The following is a 16,320-nucleotide window of genomic DNA, read 5'->3' as shown; positions in this document are numbered from 1 at the left end:
CTTCTTCGTTTTTGTTTTTTTTTTGTTGCATTGTCCTCCCTAAGGATATACATACATGCTGCCGCAGAAGGATGATGACGGTGATGGTGATGAGTTGTTCATGATGACATTGCTGATGAAAATGTTGCTGACGATTATGATGAAGGTAATGCATTTTCTCCTCACGTTATGTCCTTACCAAAAAGGAAACAAAAGGAAGAGAAAGTTTCATCCTTTCACCATTCGGCAAGCAGCAAACAATGACGACAACAAAACGAATACCATAATTTGCCTTGGGCTGCCATTGAAGGTAAGTGCAATTGCTAGTGTTATGATTGTAATGCAGTTGCTTTCTCTAGCTGCTTGGGGGTGATTGCTGATGTCGTTTTTGGTGCATTTTTTTCCACAACAATAACAAAGAAGTGTAATAAAACATGTTTGTTTTTTACGTTACATACGACGGTGATTGTTCATGAGTATGCAGTTTTTGCCCCCCTATTATGATAATTTTTGTTTGGGGTAAATGCAATTTGTTGCAACATTGAAACCGATTTATTTGCTCAATTTTTTCCGGGGCGATTTTTGTGCGAGAAAAAAAAAACGAAAGAATATTCCCCAGAGGTAGCAATTATGGGATTAAATCAATGTTAAAATTGTATTCCATCAAGGCCATGCTTGGTGCGGTACAGTTTTCAAACCAAGGCCAGATGGTTTGATTTAACACAATTTTGGTATAGTATTATTTTATGCTGAATTATAAGCAATTATTATAACCTTCACCATAGTTTGGGGGGTAAAGAAACTTTGTCATTGTGTTTTAAATTTTGTATACCCTCCACCATAGGATGGGGGTATATTAACTTTGTCATTCCATTTGTAACACATCGAAATATTGCTCTAAGACCCCATAAAGTATATATATTCTGGGTCGAGGTGAAATTCTGAGTCGATCTAAGCATGTCCGTCCGCCCGTCTGTTGAAATCACGCTAACTTCCGAACGAAACAAGCTATCGACTTGAAACTTGGCACAAGTAGTTGTTATTGATGTAGGTCGGATGGTATTGTAAATGGGCCATATCGGTCCACTTTTACGTATAGCCCCCATATAAACGGACCCCCAAATTTGGCTTGCGAGGCCTCTAAGAGAAGCAAATTTCATCCGATCCGGCTGAAATTTGGTACATGGTGTTAGTACATGGTCTCTAACAACCATGCAAAAATTGGTCCACATCGGTCCATAATTATATATAGCCCCCATATAAACCGATCCCCCGATTTGGCTTGCGAGGCCTCTAAGAGAAGCAAATTTCATCCGATCCGGCTGAAATTTGGTACATTGTGTTAGTATATGGTCTCTAATGACCATGCAAAAATTGGTCCACATCTGTGCATAATTATATACAGCTCCATATAAACCGATCCCCAGATATGGCTTGCGGAGCCTCTAAGAGAAGCAAATTTCATCCGATCCGGCTGAAATTTGGTACATTGTGTTAGTACATGGTTTTTAACAACCATGCAAAAATTGGTCTATATCGGTCTATAATAATATATAGGCCCCATATAAACCGATCCCCAGATATGGCTTGGTGTTAGTATGTAGCAAATTTCATCCTATCCGGCTGAAATTTGGTACATGATGTTAGTATATGGTCTCTAATGACCATGCAAAAATTGGTCCACATCGGTGCATAACTATATATATAGCTCCATATAAACCGATCGCCAGATTTGACCTCCGGAGCCTCTTGGAAGACCAAAATTCATCTGAGTCAGTTGATATTTGGTACGTGGTGTTAATATATGGCCTCAAACACCCATGCAAAAATTGGTCGAAATCGGTCCATAATTATGTATAGCCCCCATATAAACCGATCCCCAGATTTGACCTCCGGAGCCCCTTGGAAGAGCAAAATTCATTGGATTCGGTTGAAATTTGGTACGTGATGTTAGTATATGGTATCCAACAAGCATGCATGAATTGGTTCATATCAGTCTATAATTATATATAGCCCCCATATAAACCGATCTCCAGATTTGACCTCCGGTGCCTTTTGGAGAAACAAAATTCATCCGATCTGGTTGAAATTTGGTACGTGGTGGTAGCATATGATATTTAACAACCATGCCAAAAGTGGTCCATATCAGTCCATAATCATATATAGCCCCCATATAAACCGATCCCGAGATTTGGTTTTGGAGCCTCTTGGAGGAGTAAATTTCCTCCGAGTCATTTGAAATTTGGTACATTGTGCTAGTATATGGCCGTTAACAACCATGCCTAACTATGTCCATATCGGTCTATAGCCATCAGATAAATCGATCCCCAATCACAAAAAAAATTGGTCCATATCAAGTTCATAATTGTATATAGCCCCCATATAAGCGACCCCCATATTTCAATTCTGGCTGTAGGGTACCGTACGTAGGGTACCGTGCAAAAGTCCATATCGATTCGTAATTATTTGTAGACTTACATACCTTTTTGTCTAATATATACCACGTGTGGACTAACTCACAATTTCGGAAACGATTTAAGATACCACAACCCAAGTAATTCGATTGTGTATAACTGTCTTTCGTAGAAGTTTCTACGCAATCCATGGTGGAGGGTACATAAGATTCGGCCTGGCCGAATTTACGGCCGTTTATACTTGTTTTGTTTCAAATAGGTTAAAAACAGAGTAAGATTTCATAAAATGATTTGTACCATTTAAATTTTGTCGAAAAAAATGCTAAATCCAATCTGAAAAAAATTTTAATTTTTGAAAATATTTGAGATCAAACGTTTTTGACAAGCGTTAGAATCCAGTAAAAATTAAAAAAAAAAAGTATAAAAATTATTCATTTGACAAAAGATCACAGAAGTTTTTAATTTACATCCAAAACATTGAATTCGGATCACACCTAAAGAAGTGATGCAAATTCAGTGCAACGGCTGCTGAAAGGAAGGACCTTCCGGATCCAAAAAGAACATTTTCAGTACTTTTTTGGCGACGCTTTTTTTGCTGGGTAAATATGACGACATAAATTTGTTTTGGATATATATTTTTCAGATAGAGTCACGTACTTACCTTATCCAAATCTATAATATTTTTTGGTACTAATACATCTACAAGGGATTCCAATGGACCGGAAACTATTCTACCATTTATATACATAATGCCACCGGAACCAAGAACAGAACTCTGAAATGAATTAGAATTAAAATATAAATTTAAAAAATAATTGTCAAAAAAATTTTATATCGAATGATAATTTTATATACGCCCAAAGAAGGAATCACTTCAAATAGGTATAAAGATTGAGCTGCAAAACAACCGGTAACAGTGTCGATAGTATTGAACATTTCTGTTATACCCTTAAATCGGTAGCAGTATTGATAATATCGAAAGTTTTATTTTTGTACCCCTAAAAATGTCCTTTGTCCAAAATTGCAAAATTGTTAGAAAGGAAAACTCTTCTTAATCATGGAAATCATTTAATATCTTCCCCGCAATTCATGACTACGTCTTTCTTTGCCATTTATCATATCCCAATTTTGCCGAAAGTTCCCAATTGAAAAGGTCTACTGTTCTACAGGATGTTTCGCCTGACTTTAGCATGAAATCAATAAAAGCCCATAAAATTTTTGTCCACAAAAATCTTTATATAACAATGGTAACACAAACAATTTTACAAAAAATCAAAAAATATATTTTGCAAAGGATTATCAAAATTTTATTTCTATAGAAAACTTTTGCAAAATTTTATTTCTATAGAAATTTTTTGCAAAATTTTATTTCTATAGAAAATTTTTGTAAAATTTTATTTCTATAGAAAATTTTTGCAAAATTTTATTTTTATAGAAAATTTTTGTAAAATTTTATTTCTATAGAAAATTTTTGCAAAATTTTATTTTTATAGAAAATTTTTGTAAAATTTTATTTGTATAGAAAATTTTTACAACATTTTATTTTTATAGAAAATTTTTGTAAAATTTTATTTCTATAGAAAATTTTTGCAACATTTTATTTCTACAAAAAAATTTTGCAAAATTTTATTTCTATAGATAATTTTGTCAAAATTTTATTTCTATAAATAATTTTGTCAAAATTTTATCTCAATCGAAATTTTTGCAAAATTATTGTTATAATAATTTTGTCAAAATTTGTATTTCTATCTATAATGTACCTCTTAGGTTAGGTTAGGTATAGTGGCAGCCCGATATTTTAGACTATTCAGTCCATTGTGATATCACAGTCGTGAACTTCTCTCTTATCACTGAGAGCTGCCCGATATTTATGTTAAGCTCAATGTCAAATTTCACCATCATTAAAATGTTGTCCACAAAAAATCTTTATCCAATAAAGGTAACACAAACAATTTTTCCAAAAAAACCAAAAATATATAACATATTGCAAAATTTTGTCAAGGGTTTTCAAAATTTTATTTCTATAGAAAATTTTTGCAAAAAATTTTTTTTTATAGAAAATTTTTGTAAAATTTTATTTATATAGAAAATTTTTGCAAAATTTGATTTTTATAGAAAATTGTTGTAAAGTTTTACTTCTATATAAAATTTTTGCAAAATTTTATTTTTATAGAAAATTTTTGTAAAATTTTATTTCTATAGAAAATTTTTGCAACATTTTATTTCTACAGAAAAATTTTGCAAAATTTTATTTTTATAGATAATTTTGTCAAAATGTTATCTTAATCGAAACTTTTGCAAAATTATTGCTATAACAATTTTATCAAATTTCAGACTATTCAGTCTACTGTGGTATCACAGTGGTGAACTTCTCTCTTATCAATGAGTGCTGCCCGATTCTATGTTAAGCTCAATGAAAAAGGACCTCCTTTTTATAGTCGAGTCCGAACGGCGTTCCACATTGCAGTGAAACCACTTAAAGAAGCTTTGAAACACTCAGAAATTTCACCAGCATTAAAATGTTGTCCACAAAAAATATCAATCTAACAAAGGTAACACAAAAAATTAAAAAAAAAAATCAAAGAAGTATATACGGCCGTAAGTTCGGCCAGGCCGAAGCTTATGTACCATCCACCATGGATTGCGTAGGAACTTCTTCTAAACACTGCCATCCACAATCGAATTACTTAAACTGCGGTAACGTTTACCGCAAGGTATCTTAAAACCTCTAACACCGTCTTCTAAATTGTATGTAAGCCCATACGTGGTATATATCAAATAAAACAAGTATATACGGCCGTAAGTCCGACCAGGCCGAATCTTAAATACCCACCACCATGAATCAAATATTAGGGTTTCCTTTGAAATTTCAGGGATTTGAGGACAAATCAAGCAGAGCAGTTCAATCAATACACTTCCCGGAGATAAATTTAAATATTTTACCTATGAAGACTATATCAGATTCTGGATTTGAAAGAACCATTTTTGTTTTAGAGGAATCATTAACATCTCTTGTAAGTGTGCAAGAAAATTATGAAATAACGTCTTGATTTGAAATCTTAAATCTTTAGATGTTCACCCGAGAAGTAAAATCTGGAAATTTTACATTGAGTTTCAAGCAATTTTCATGATCGGTGCGCCTTCTATACCCTCAAGAAGTGAAATTTCAGGCAAATCGGATAAAAACTACGGTTTCTAGAAACCCAAGGAGTTAAATCGGGAAATCGTTCTTATGGGGGCTATACTAAAACACTGACCGATACTCACCATTTTCGGGGTATCTCTTTATGATCCAATAATAAATACAAATTGGATAAAAACTACGGTTTTTATAATCCCAAGAAATAAAATCCGGAGATCGGTCATTATTGGGGATATACCAAAACATGAACCAATACACGCCCATTTCGGCACACCACTTTATTGTCATAAAATACTTCCAGATTTCCAATTTCAGGCAAATTTGATAAAAACTACAGTTTCTATAAGTCCAAGAAGTAATATCGGGAGATTGGTCTATATGGGGGATATACCATAACATGGACCGATACTCACCATTTTCGGCACACTTCTTTATGGTCCAAAAATACCTCCAGATTTCCAATTTCGGGCAAATTGGATAAAAACTTCGGATTCTCGAAGTCCAAGAAGTAAAATCGGGAGATCGGTCTATATGGGGGTTATACCAAAACATGGACCGATACTCAGCATTTTTGGCACACCTCCTTATGGTCATAAAATACCTCTAGATTTCAAATTTCAGGCAAATTGGATAAAAACTACGATTTCTATAAGCCCAAGACCCCAAATCGGGAGGTCGGTTTATATGGGGACTACATAAAAACCTGGACCTATATAGCCCATCTTCGAACTTGACCTGCCTGCATACAAAAGGCGAGCTTGTGCAAAATGTCAGCATGATTGCTTCATTATTGAAGACTGTAGCGTGACAGACAGACAGCCAGACAGACGGACATGGTTATATCGTCTTAGAATTTCTCCCTGATCAAGAATATATATACATTATATAGTCGGAAATCGATAATTCGATGTGTTACAAACGGAATGACAAACTTATTATACCCCCGTCACCATTCTATGGTGGTGGGTATAAAAAGATCGATTAAATACGTATAAAATTCAGTTTGACAAAATTTTCTATAGAAATAAAATTTTGACAACATTTTCTATAGAAATAAAATTTTAACAAAATTTTCTATAGAAATAAATTTTGAGAAAATTTTCTATAGAAATACAGTTTTGACAAAATTTTCTATAGAAATGACATTTTAACAAAATTTTGTATAGAAATAAAATTTTGACAAAAATCTCTATAGAAATACAATTTTAACAAATTTTTCCATAGAAATAAAATTTTGGTTCATAATATAACCATGATTATGAACTGATATGGACCAATTTTTGTGTGATTGTAGGTTAGGTTAGATTAGGTGGCAGCCCGATGTATCAGGCTCACGTAGACTATTCATTGTGATACCACATTAGTGAACTTCTCTCTTATCACTGAGTGCTGCCCGATTCCATGTTAAGATCAATGATAAGGGACCTCCTTTTTATAGCCGAGTCCGAACGGCGTTCCACATTACAGTGAAACCACTTAGAGAAGCTTTGAAACCCTCTGAAATGTCACCAGCATTACTGAGGTGGGATAATCCACCGCTGAAAAACTTTTTTTGGTGTTCGGTCGAAGCAGGAATCGAACCCAGGCGGGCATGCTAACCATTGCACCACGGTGGCTCCCAGATTGTAGATCAGCAATATATAAATATAAACCGATTTGGACCAATTTTGGTATGGTAGTTAGCGGCCATATATTAACACCACGTTCCAAATTTGAACCGGATCGGACGAATTTTGCTCCTCCAAAAGGCTCCTGAGGTCAAATCTGGAGAACATTTTATATGGGGACTATATATAATTATGAACCGATGTGGACCAATTTTTGCATGGTTGTTAGAGACCATATACTAGCACCATGTTCCAAATTTCAACCCGATCGGATGAAATTTGTTTCTCTTTGAGGCTCCGCAAGCCAAATCTGGGGATCGGTTTATATGGGGGCTATATATAACTATGGACCGATGTGGACCAATTTTTGCATGGTTGTTAGAGACCATATACTAACACCACGTTATACATTTGAACCGGATCGTATTAATTTTGCTCCTCCACGAGGCTCCGTAGATTAAATCTTGAGAACGGTTTATATGGGGGCTACATATAATTATGGACCGATATGGACTAATTCAGGCACGGTTGCGAGAGATCATATACTTACACCATGTTCCAAATTTTAAACGGATTGGATGAAATTTGCTTCTCTTAGAGACTCCGCAAGCCAAATCTGGGGATCGGTTTATATGGGGGCTATATATAATTATAAACTGATGTGGACCAATTTTTGCACGGTTGTTAGAAACCATATACTAACACGACGTTCCACATTTGAACCGGATCGGATGAATTTTGCTCCTCCAAGAAGTTCCGTAGGTAAAATCTTTAGAACGGTTTATATAGGGCTATATATAATTATGGACCGATATGGACCAAATCTGGCTCGGTTGCTAGAGATCCTATACTCACACCATGTTCCAAATTTCAACCGGATTGGATGAAATTTGCTTCTCTTAGAGACTCCGCAAGCCAAATCTGAGGATCGGTTTATATGGGGGCTATATATAATTATGAACTGATGTGGACCAATTTTTGCATGGTTGTTGGAAACCATATACCAACATCATGTACCAAATTTCAGCAAGATCGGATGAAATTTGCTTCTCTTTGAGGCTCCGCAAACCAAATCTGGGGATCGGTTTATATTGGGGCTATATATAATTATGGACCAAATCGGATGAAATATGCTTCTGTTAGAGGTTCTCAAGCCAAATCTGAGGATCCGTTTATATGGTGGCTATACATAAAAGTGGAGCGATATGGCCCATTTGCAATACCATCCGACCTACGTCAATAACAACTATTTGTGCCAAGTTTCAAGTCGATAGCATGTTTCGTTCGGAAGTTAGCGTGATTTCAACAGACGGACGGACATGCTCAGATCGACTCAGAATTTCACCACGACCCAGAATATATATACTTTATGGGGTCTTAGAGCAATATTTCGATGTGTTACAAACGGAATGACAAAGTTAATATACACCCATCCTATGGTGGAGGGTATAAAAATATATTTTGCAAAATTTTGTCAAGGTTTGTCAAAATTTTATTTCTATAGAAAACTTTTGCAAAAATTTATTTCTTTAGACAACTTTCGCAAATTTTGATTTCTATAGCAAATTTTTCCAAAATTTTATTTCATTAGAAAATTTTTGCCAAACTCTATATCTCAATAGAATTTTTTTGCAAAATTATTGCTATAAAAATTTTGTCAAATTTTTATCACAATAAAAACTGTTGTCAACATTTTTATTTCTATTTATAAAGTAACATACCACTTAGTTCGAGAGGAATTCATGACTAAGCCTTTCTTTGCCCTTTGAAAAATATCATTGTGAAAATTTGAACAATTTTTTTCTTTTGTATACCTCAAATTTGCCGAAAATTTCCAATTGAATAGGTCTAATAGCATACAGAATGTTTCGCCTGACTTTTGCATGAAATCAGAAAAATCCGATAAAAATCTTGTCTACAAAAAATCTTTACCTAACAAAGGTAACATATTACAATTCCAAACGCGTCTTTGCGAATCTGATGCTCCTTGGCCATATATATTCATGATTGCTAGTGGTATTGAAAGTTTCGTACTACATTCGATAAAAGATTAATTGCTCCATCGTTTCATAATTATCGCAAAGGAAGTAAAGGCCCAACTAAAGCAAATATAACAAAACTAAATTTGAATTTAATCGAAATTCTATACAGTTCAATCAACAATCCATGAAGCGACCACCACCATATTCTCTTTGGGCAAAAACGTATCAAACCTCATAGTACTTAATTTGCTCTGCAAATACATCCATTTGATGTAAAAGAGGCATAACCATAGAAACCAGGATATGACTGTAGTGTTGAATGATGTATATGTTCTATGGTATTTCAATGGAAATAGAGGTCTTGGGAAATTTAACTCGTCGAGTGGCGGTTTGCAATGCCTTGTGGTGAACCAAAAGACAGGTGAATAGCAATCCAAAATCACATTTTTTTTACATGAGTCCTTGAATCAATTCCATGAGAATTGGAGTTTTATGGCAAATGGAATAGTGGAAAATCATCTCTATGGTTATCCCCAAAATCGTTTGGATGAGTTGGTAGTTTTGCAGTAGTTTTGCTTCGATGTACTGTATGGCAACGGGGAATTGTAATCAGAATCAAAATGTCGACTTTTACTAAATTTGATAAGTCGATTTTTCGACTATTTTAAAATTTCGAAATGTCGGCTTATCCAGTTTTGCATAGTGTGAGGTTTAGATCTTACCACTTTTTATACCCACCACCATAGAATGGTGATGGGTGTATAATAAGTTCCTCATTCCGTTTGTAACATATCGAAACATTGATTTTTATTCTTGATCAGGGAGAAATTCTAAGACGATATAACCATGCCTGTCTGTCTGGCTGGCTGGTTGTCTGTTGTAATCACGCTACAGTCTTCAGTAATGAGTAATCGTGCTGAAAATTTGCACAAACTGGTCTTTTGTCCGCAGGCAGGTCAAGTTCGAAGATGGGCTATATAAACCGGGCCATATAAACCGACCTTCCGATTTTACTTCTTGGGCTTGTAGCTTACCGTAGTTGTTCTCCAATTTGTATGAAATTGGAAATCTATAGGTATTTTAGGATCAGAAAGAGGTGTGACGAAAATGGTGATTATCGATCCAAGTTTTGGTAAAGCCCCTATATAGACCGATCTCCCGATTTTACTTTTTGGGATTCTAGTAGTTTTTTCAGGCAAATCTGTCTGAAGTTGGAAATGTAGAGGTTTTTTTGGGACCATAAATAGGTGTGGCGAATATAATGAGTGTCGGTGCAGTTTTTGATATAGTCCCCTTTTAACCCGGCCCTCAGATTTGGGGTCTATATTCTAGAACTATAGTTAGATGTGCTGAATATTGTATGTATCCTTCCATGATTTTAACATTGTGCCCGTAAATACGATCTCTCGATTTAGATCATTGGGTTTCTAGAAACCTTAGTTTTTTTCCCGGTTTGCCTGAAATTAAAAATACTGGTATTTTAGACCCACAAAAACGTGTATCGGATTTAATTTTTATCGGTCCATTTGGTAAGGCATCCATATAGATGAATTTCACTTCTCTAGGGTGAAATTATTTAAATGATTTTACTTTTCGTAATCATTTAAATAATGGGGGTAAAAATCTGCAGATGTTAGATTTCAAATCAAGGCGTTATTTCGCCATTTTCTTGCACACTTCCATGGGATTTTCACGATTACTTTAAATCTCAAACAAAATGGTTCTTATAAATGTAGAATATGATATATTCTTTATATTTAAAATCTTTAAATTTATTTTTTGGCAGCGTACTGGTTGAACTGAACTGCTTGGAAGAATATTTGTCATCAAACCCCCTACAATTTTCAAAGGAACCTATAATATTTGATTCATGGTGGTGGGTATTTAACACTCGGCCCGGCCGAACTTACTGTGGTATATACACGTTCAAAATTCACCATATTCCTCTTTCAATTTAAAACCGACTTTTTTTTTGTTAAAAGTTTACAGATCTTTTAAGGCCCACATTTAAAGTCGATTAGAGTCAAAAATGTCAAGTGTATTAACAACTTTTGTATCTCTAACAGTGATCAAATATAAAAAGGGACCTAACAGACATACCATCCAAAGCCGTGTTCATTCCTCTTACATTGTAATTCTTTTATATTTCCCACAGATAGGGATTCGCTGTTTTTCATTTTGTGAAAAATTTCTTAATTATTTATGTCATAAAATGAATTTTGCTATATTATCATACAAACCTCAAAATTGACATCACATTGACTGCGCTTGTGAGTATTCCTTGGTACATCATACTGTACCAAATCGCTACCGGATGCCGTACCATTTCGTCCTCGTCCATAACCTGCCATGGAATTTTGTAGGATATTCGATGATGAAACCTGAAAGATGCCAAAGAAAAAGAGTTTTAGTTTGTATTCGGAACAAATATTTACTAGTAAACTTAAACATTTAAGATAACAAGCAAAGAAACCTTTGATATGAAATATAGTAGGAACAAAACGTATTTAGCAACAAATTTCTTTCTTATTCGGTTCATTCAAGTTCGAAACATGAAGTTGAAGTTAGTTTGTTTAAAATTTAAAAGTTTCCTTTGAAACCCCCTTGTTGTAGCAGATCTATTGATAATGAATAGTATTTCAGAAGGATTTGATAAATATACTCCCTCAAGAAGATGGGACCTAAAATGTCACCTGAAATAGATCTAAATGAGGGTTATGCCAAAACATGGACCGTTACACTACATATTCCATATCCATGTATTTGTGAACCTACAATACCTCTCGTTTTCTATTTTCAGGCAAATCGGATAAAAATAGTGGTGTCTAGAAGACCAATAAGTCAAATCTGGTGGTATAACATACTAAAACATGAACCGGTTAACCTAAAATACTTCTAAATTTCCGATTTTAAATAAATCGGATCTCAATAGCATTATCCAAGTGCTCACAATCTAAATCGGAGGTCGCTTTATAGGGTGATTACAACAAAACCTGGATCTATATAGCCCATCGTGATTTACTTATAAACGAAAGGGTGATTACCAAAGACAGACAAAGACCGACATCAATCTCCATGGTCAAGAATAAATATAATTTAAATGCTCAGAAATCGATATTTCGATCTATTACCAACGGAATGACAAAGTTATTATACCTCCCATCGGTATGCTATATACGATGGAACATCCCATACCCATTAATGCAATCCCCTCCTGATATAATTCGTTAATGCCAACGCATAGCTGAGAAATTTAAATTGAAAACTTCACATAGTAGTACATTCTTCGTGCTGAAATTCAAGCACGATAGTGTGGCCTCTAGGCCATCGGGTCCAAAAAGTGGACGAATAATATGGTAACAACACAAGAAATGGCCAGAAAATTGAGGATCTGATTTGATCGAAATCCACGCCGCCGTGGTAGAAAACTTGCTCGAGAACTGAACATATTCGCCGATGTGACACATATTAGGATTGAAATCAATCCATTGGAGTTCCCAAAAAGTAACACATATTGAAAAATGGGATTGAAATAAAGCCATTGGGGTTCTAAAAAGTGCCAGAGCTAACCGATGCAAAACAAAGTTAGACTGTAAAGGGCCAATTCGTATGAAACTGGTCAGTTACAAAACGTGGTTCTTTTCCAACGAGAAGCCTCCAGTTTACCACACGAGCCAAAAAACATCTACTAAAAATTTCGATAAAATTTTAACAAAAATACCAAAAAAAAAAATATTATTTCTAAGAAAAGTTTGTCAAACTTTATTTAACATATATAGAAATTTTTTGTAAAACTTTATTTCTATAGCAAATTTTTGCAAAATTTTATTTCTATAGAAATTTTTGTCAAAAATTTATTTCTATAGGAAATTTTGCCATTTTTATACCCTCCACCATAGGACGGGGGGTATATTAACTTTGTCATTCCGTTTGTAACACATAGAAATATTGCTCTAAGACCCCATAAAGTGTATATATTCCGGGTCGATCTAAGCATGTCCGTCCGTCTGTTGAAATCACGCTAACTTCCGCACGAAACAAGCTATCGACTTGAAGCTTGTTGCCCCCATATAAACCGATCCCCAGATTTGAACTCCGGAGCCCCTTGGAAGAGCATAATTCACCCGATCCGGTTGAAATTTGGTACGTGGTCTTAGTATATGGTCTCTAACAACCTTGCGAAAATTGGTCCATACCGTTCTTAATTATATATAACCCCATTTAAACCGATCCTCAGATTTGACCTCCGGAGCTCTTAGAGGAGGAAAATTCATCCGATCAGGTTGAAATTTGGTGCGAGGTGAAATTTGGTATATTGCGCTAGTATACGGCCGCTAACAACCATGCCAAAATTTGTCCATATCGGTCTATAGTTATACATAGCTGTTCCCCAAAAATAATCTATCAAAATTTTATTTCTAAAAAAAAAAAAAAATTTGTCAAAATTTTATTACCATCGAAAATTTCATTTCTATAGAAAATTTTGTTATTCCATTCGTTTTTTTTTTGTTATTGTTGGTTTTGTTCTTTAAGCATTGTTGTTGTTTTTTATTGCAGCTTAAAACCATACATTGATTAAACTACAAGTGTAGCTTAACCAACAGAGGAAAAGAATGTTTGTCAAATTTATTTGGGCAAAGCCCTATAGACTGCAAAATGGTTGGATGGACGCACGTTTCGGAATTACCACATTGCAGCAAAACTATCAACCAATTATCAGAATAAATTCAGGCAGTTTATTAAACCCAACAAAAACCACACTTGAACCCTTTTTTCGGAGGGTTCAAGTGTGGTTTTTGTTGGGTTTAATAAACTGCCTGAATTTATTCCGAAACGTGCGTCCATCCAACCATCTTGCAGTCTATAGGGCTTTGCCCAAATAAATTTGACATACATTATTTTCCTCTGTTGGTTAAGCTACACATGTAGTTTAGTCAATGTATGGTTTTAAGCTGCAATAAAAAACAACAACAAAATTTTATTTCTATAGAAAATTTTGTCTAAATTTTATTTCTATAGAAAATTTTGTCAAAATTTTACTTCTATAGAAAATTTCTTACTTCTATAGAAAATTTTTGTCAAACTCAATTACATACGTATTTAATCGGGTTTTTTATACCCTAAACCACATAGTGATCAGGGTATAATAAGTTTGATTGGCCAAAAAATGTGCCAACCAGAAATATTGATTTTAGACCTCATAAAACATATACCGATCGACTCAGAATCACCTCCTGAGTCGATCTAGCGCTTGGTGTCCGTCCGTCCGTCAGTCCATGTATTTGTTGTTCACAGTCGCAATTATTAACCGATTTGGATGAAATTTGGTACAGGGTGTTTTTTGGGCACAAGGACGAACGCTATTGAATTTGGAAGAAATCTGATCAAAATTATACATATCTCCCATATATATGTATCTCCCGATTTCGACAAATGGAGTCACGTTGCGCTTTTTTACAAACCGATCAAATTTTGCACATAGTAAACTTTTTCATCACCCTTTAAGTCTGCAAAATTTCATCGAAATCGGTTCAGATTTAGATAAAGCTCCCATATATATGTATCGCCCGATTTTCCCAAATTTGGCCATAAAAACCTTATTTATTAAGCGATCTTCCTCAAACTTGGCTTACTCTAATCTTTTATGATATTGACAATATGTGCCAAAAATAATCGAAATCGGTTCAGAGTTAGATATAGCTCCCATATATATGTATCGCCCGATTTTGCCAAATTTGGCCGTAAAACCCTTATTTATCAACCGATCGTAACCAAGGTTGGTTAAATGTAATCTTCTATAGCACTAACTGTATGTGCAAAATTTCATCGAAATCGGTTCAAATTTAGATATAGCTCCCATATATATGTATCGACCGATTTTGAAATTTTTGCCTCTAATAACCTTATTGTTGACCATAGGGGCTCATTTATTAGCGGATCGTACTCAAATTTTACACAAAGTGACCTTCTGTGGTATCAATCATACTTGCAAAATATTATACAAATTGGTTCAGATTTAGATATAGGTCCCATATATATTCATCGCTCGATTTTGTCATATTTGGCCATAATACTCTTATTTATTAACCTATGTTATTCAAATTTCAAATTTTGATATACTAGCTGATCGTATTTAGACTTACATGTAGCTCTTACATAAATCTATTGCCGTATTTGCAGAAATTTGGATTTATTACCCATAACTAATTGACCGATTTCCTCATTTTTAATAATGGACTCAATATTAGTGGCATACTAACTCTTTTGGTGCAAAATAAACTATAGCTCCTAATATTAGACATTTCAGCTCAGATTGTGACAAGACACCCATAAACATGTACCCCCCTTTATGTTCACCAAACCCTATACCAATGATACTCCAATGATACCTCACAAATGCTTATGTTTACTAATTCAGTAGGGGTGGTTTAGGGTATGATATAGTCGGTCCCGCCCGACTTTCTACTTTACTCACTTGTTATACCCTCCACTATAGGATGGGGGTATATTAACTTTGTCATTCCGTTTGTAACACATCGAAATATTGCTCTAAGACCCCATAAAGTATATATATTCTGGGTCGTGGTGAAATTCTGAGACGATCTGAGCCTGTCCGTCCGTCCGTCTGTTGAAATCACGGTAACTTCCGAACGAAACAAGCTATCGACTTGAAACTTGGCACAAGTAGTTGTTATTGATGTAGGTCGGACGGTATTGCAAATGGACCATATCTGTCTACTTTTACGTATAGCCCCCATATAAACGGACCCCCAAATTTGGATTGCGATTGCTCTAAGATAAGCAAATTTCATCCGATCCGGCTGAAATTTGGTATATGGTGTTAGTATATGGTCTCTAACAACCATACAAAAATTAGTCGATATCGGTACACTTTTACGTATAGCCCCCATAAAAATGCACCCCCAAATTTGGCTTGGGATTGCTCTAAGAGAAGCAAAAATTTCATTTGGTACATGGTGTTAGTATATGGTCTCTAACAACCATGCAAAAATTGATCCACATCGGTCCATAATTACATAGAGCCCCCATATAAACCGATCCCTCGATTTGGCTTGCGGAGCCTCTAAGAGAACCAAATTTCATCCGATCCGGCTGAAATTTAGTACATGATGTTAGTAGATGGTCTCTAACAACCATGCAAAAATTGGTCCATATCGGTCCATAATTATATATAG

At 34.8% G+C, this 16,320-nt stretch overlaps 1 protein-coding gene across 1 annotated transcript in view; it reads right to left on the bottom strand.

The window, feature by feature from the left end:
• LOC142225115 (uncharacterized) overlaps positions 1 to 16,320 on the bottom strand; it is a 294,761-nt gene that overhangs the window by 269,626 nt on the left and 8,815 nt on the right. Inside the window, exons 3-4 of the mRNA XM_075294888.1 lie at positions 11,365 to 11,505; positions 3,055 to 3,168 (exon numbers count right to left, since the gene is read on the bottom strand). Coding sequence (XP_075151003.1) covers positions 3,055 to 3,168; positions 11,365 to 11,505 — 255 coding nt within the window. The remainder of the gene's footprint in view (positions 1 to 3,054; positions 3,169 to 11,364; positions 11,506 to 16,320) is intronic.

The sequence above is a fragment of the Haematobia irritans genome, chromosome 2 (assembly GCF_050003625.1).
Source record: "Haematobia irritans isolate KBUSLIRL chromosome 2, ASM5000362v1, whole genome shotgun sequence".
NCBI classification, from domain to species: Eukaryota; Metazoa; Arthropoda; class Insecta; order Diptera; family Muscidae; genus Haematobia; species Haematobia irritans.
The sequence above is the reverse complement of the archived record's forward strand: the minus strand, read 5'-3'. Positions and strand labels throughout refer to the sequence as shown.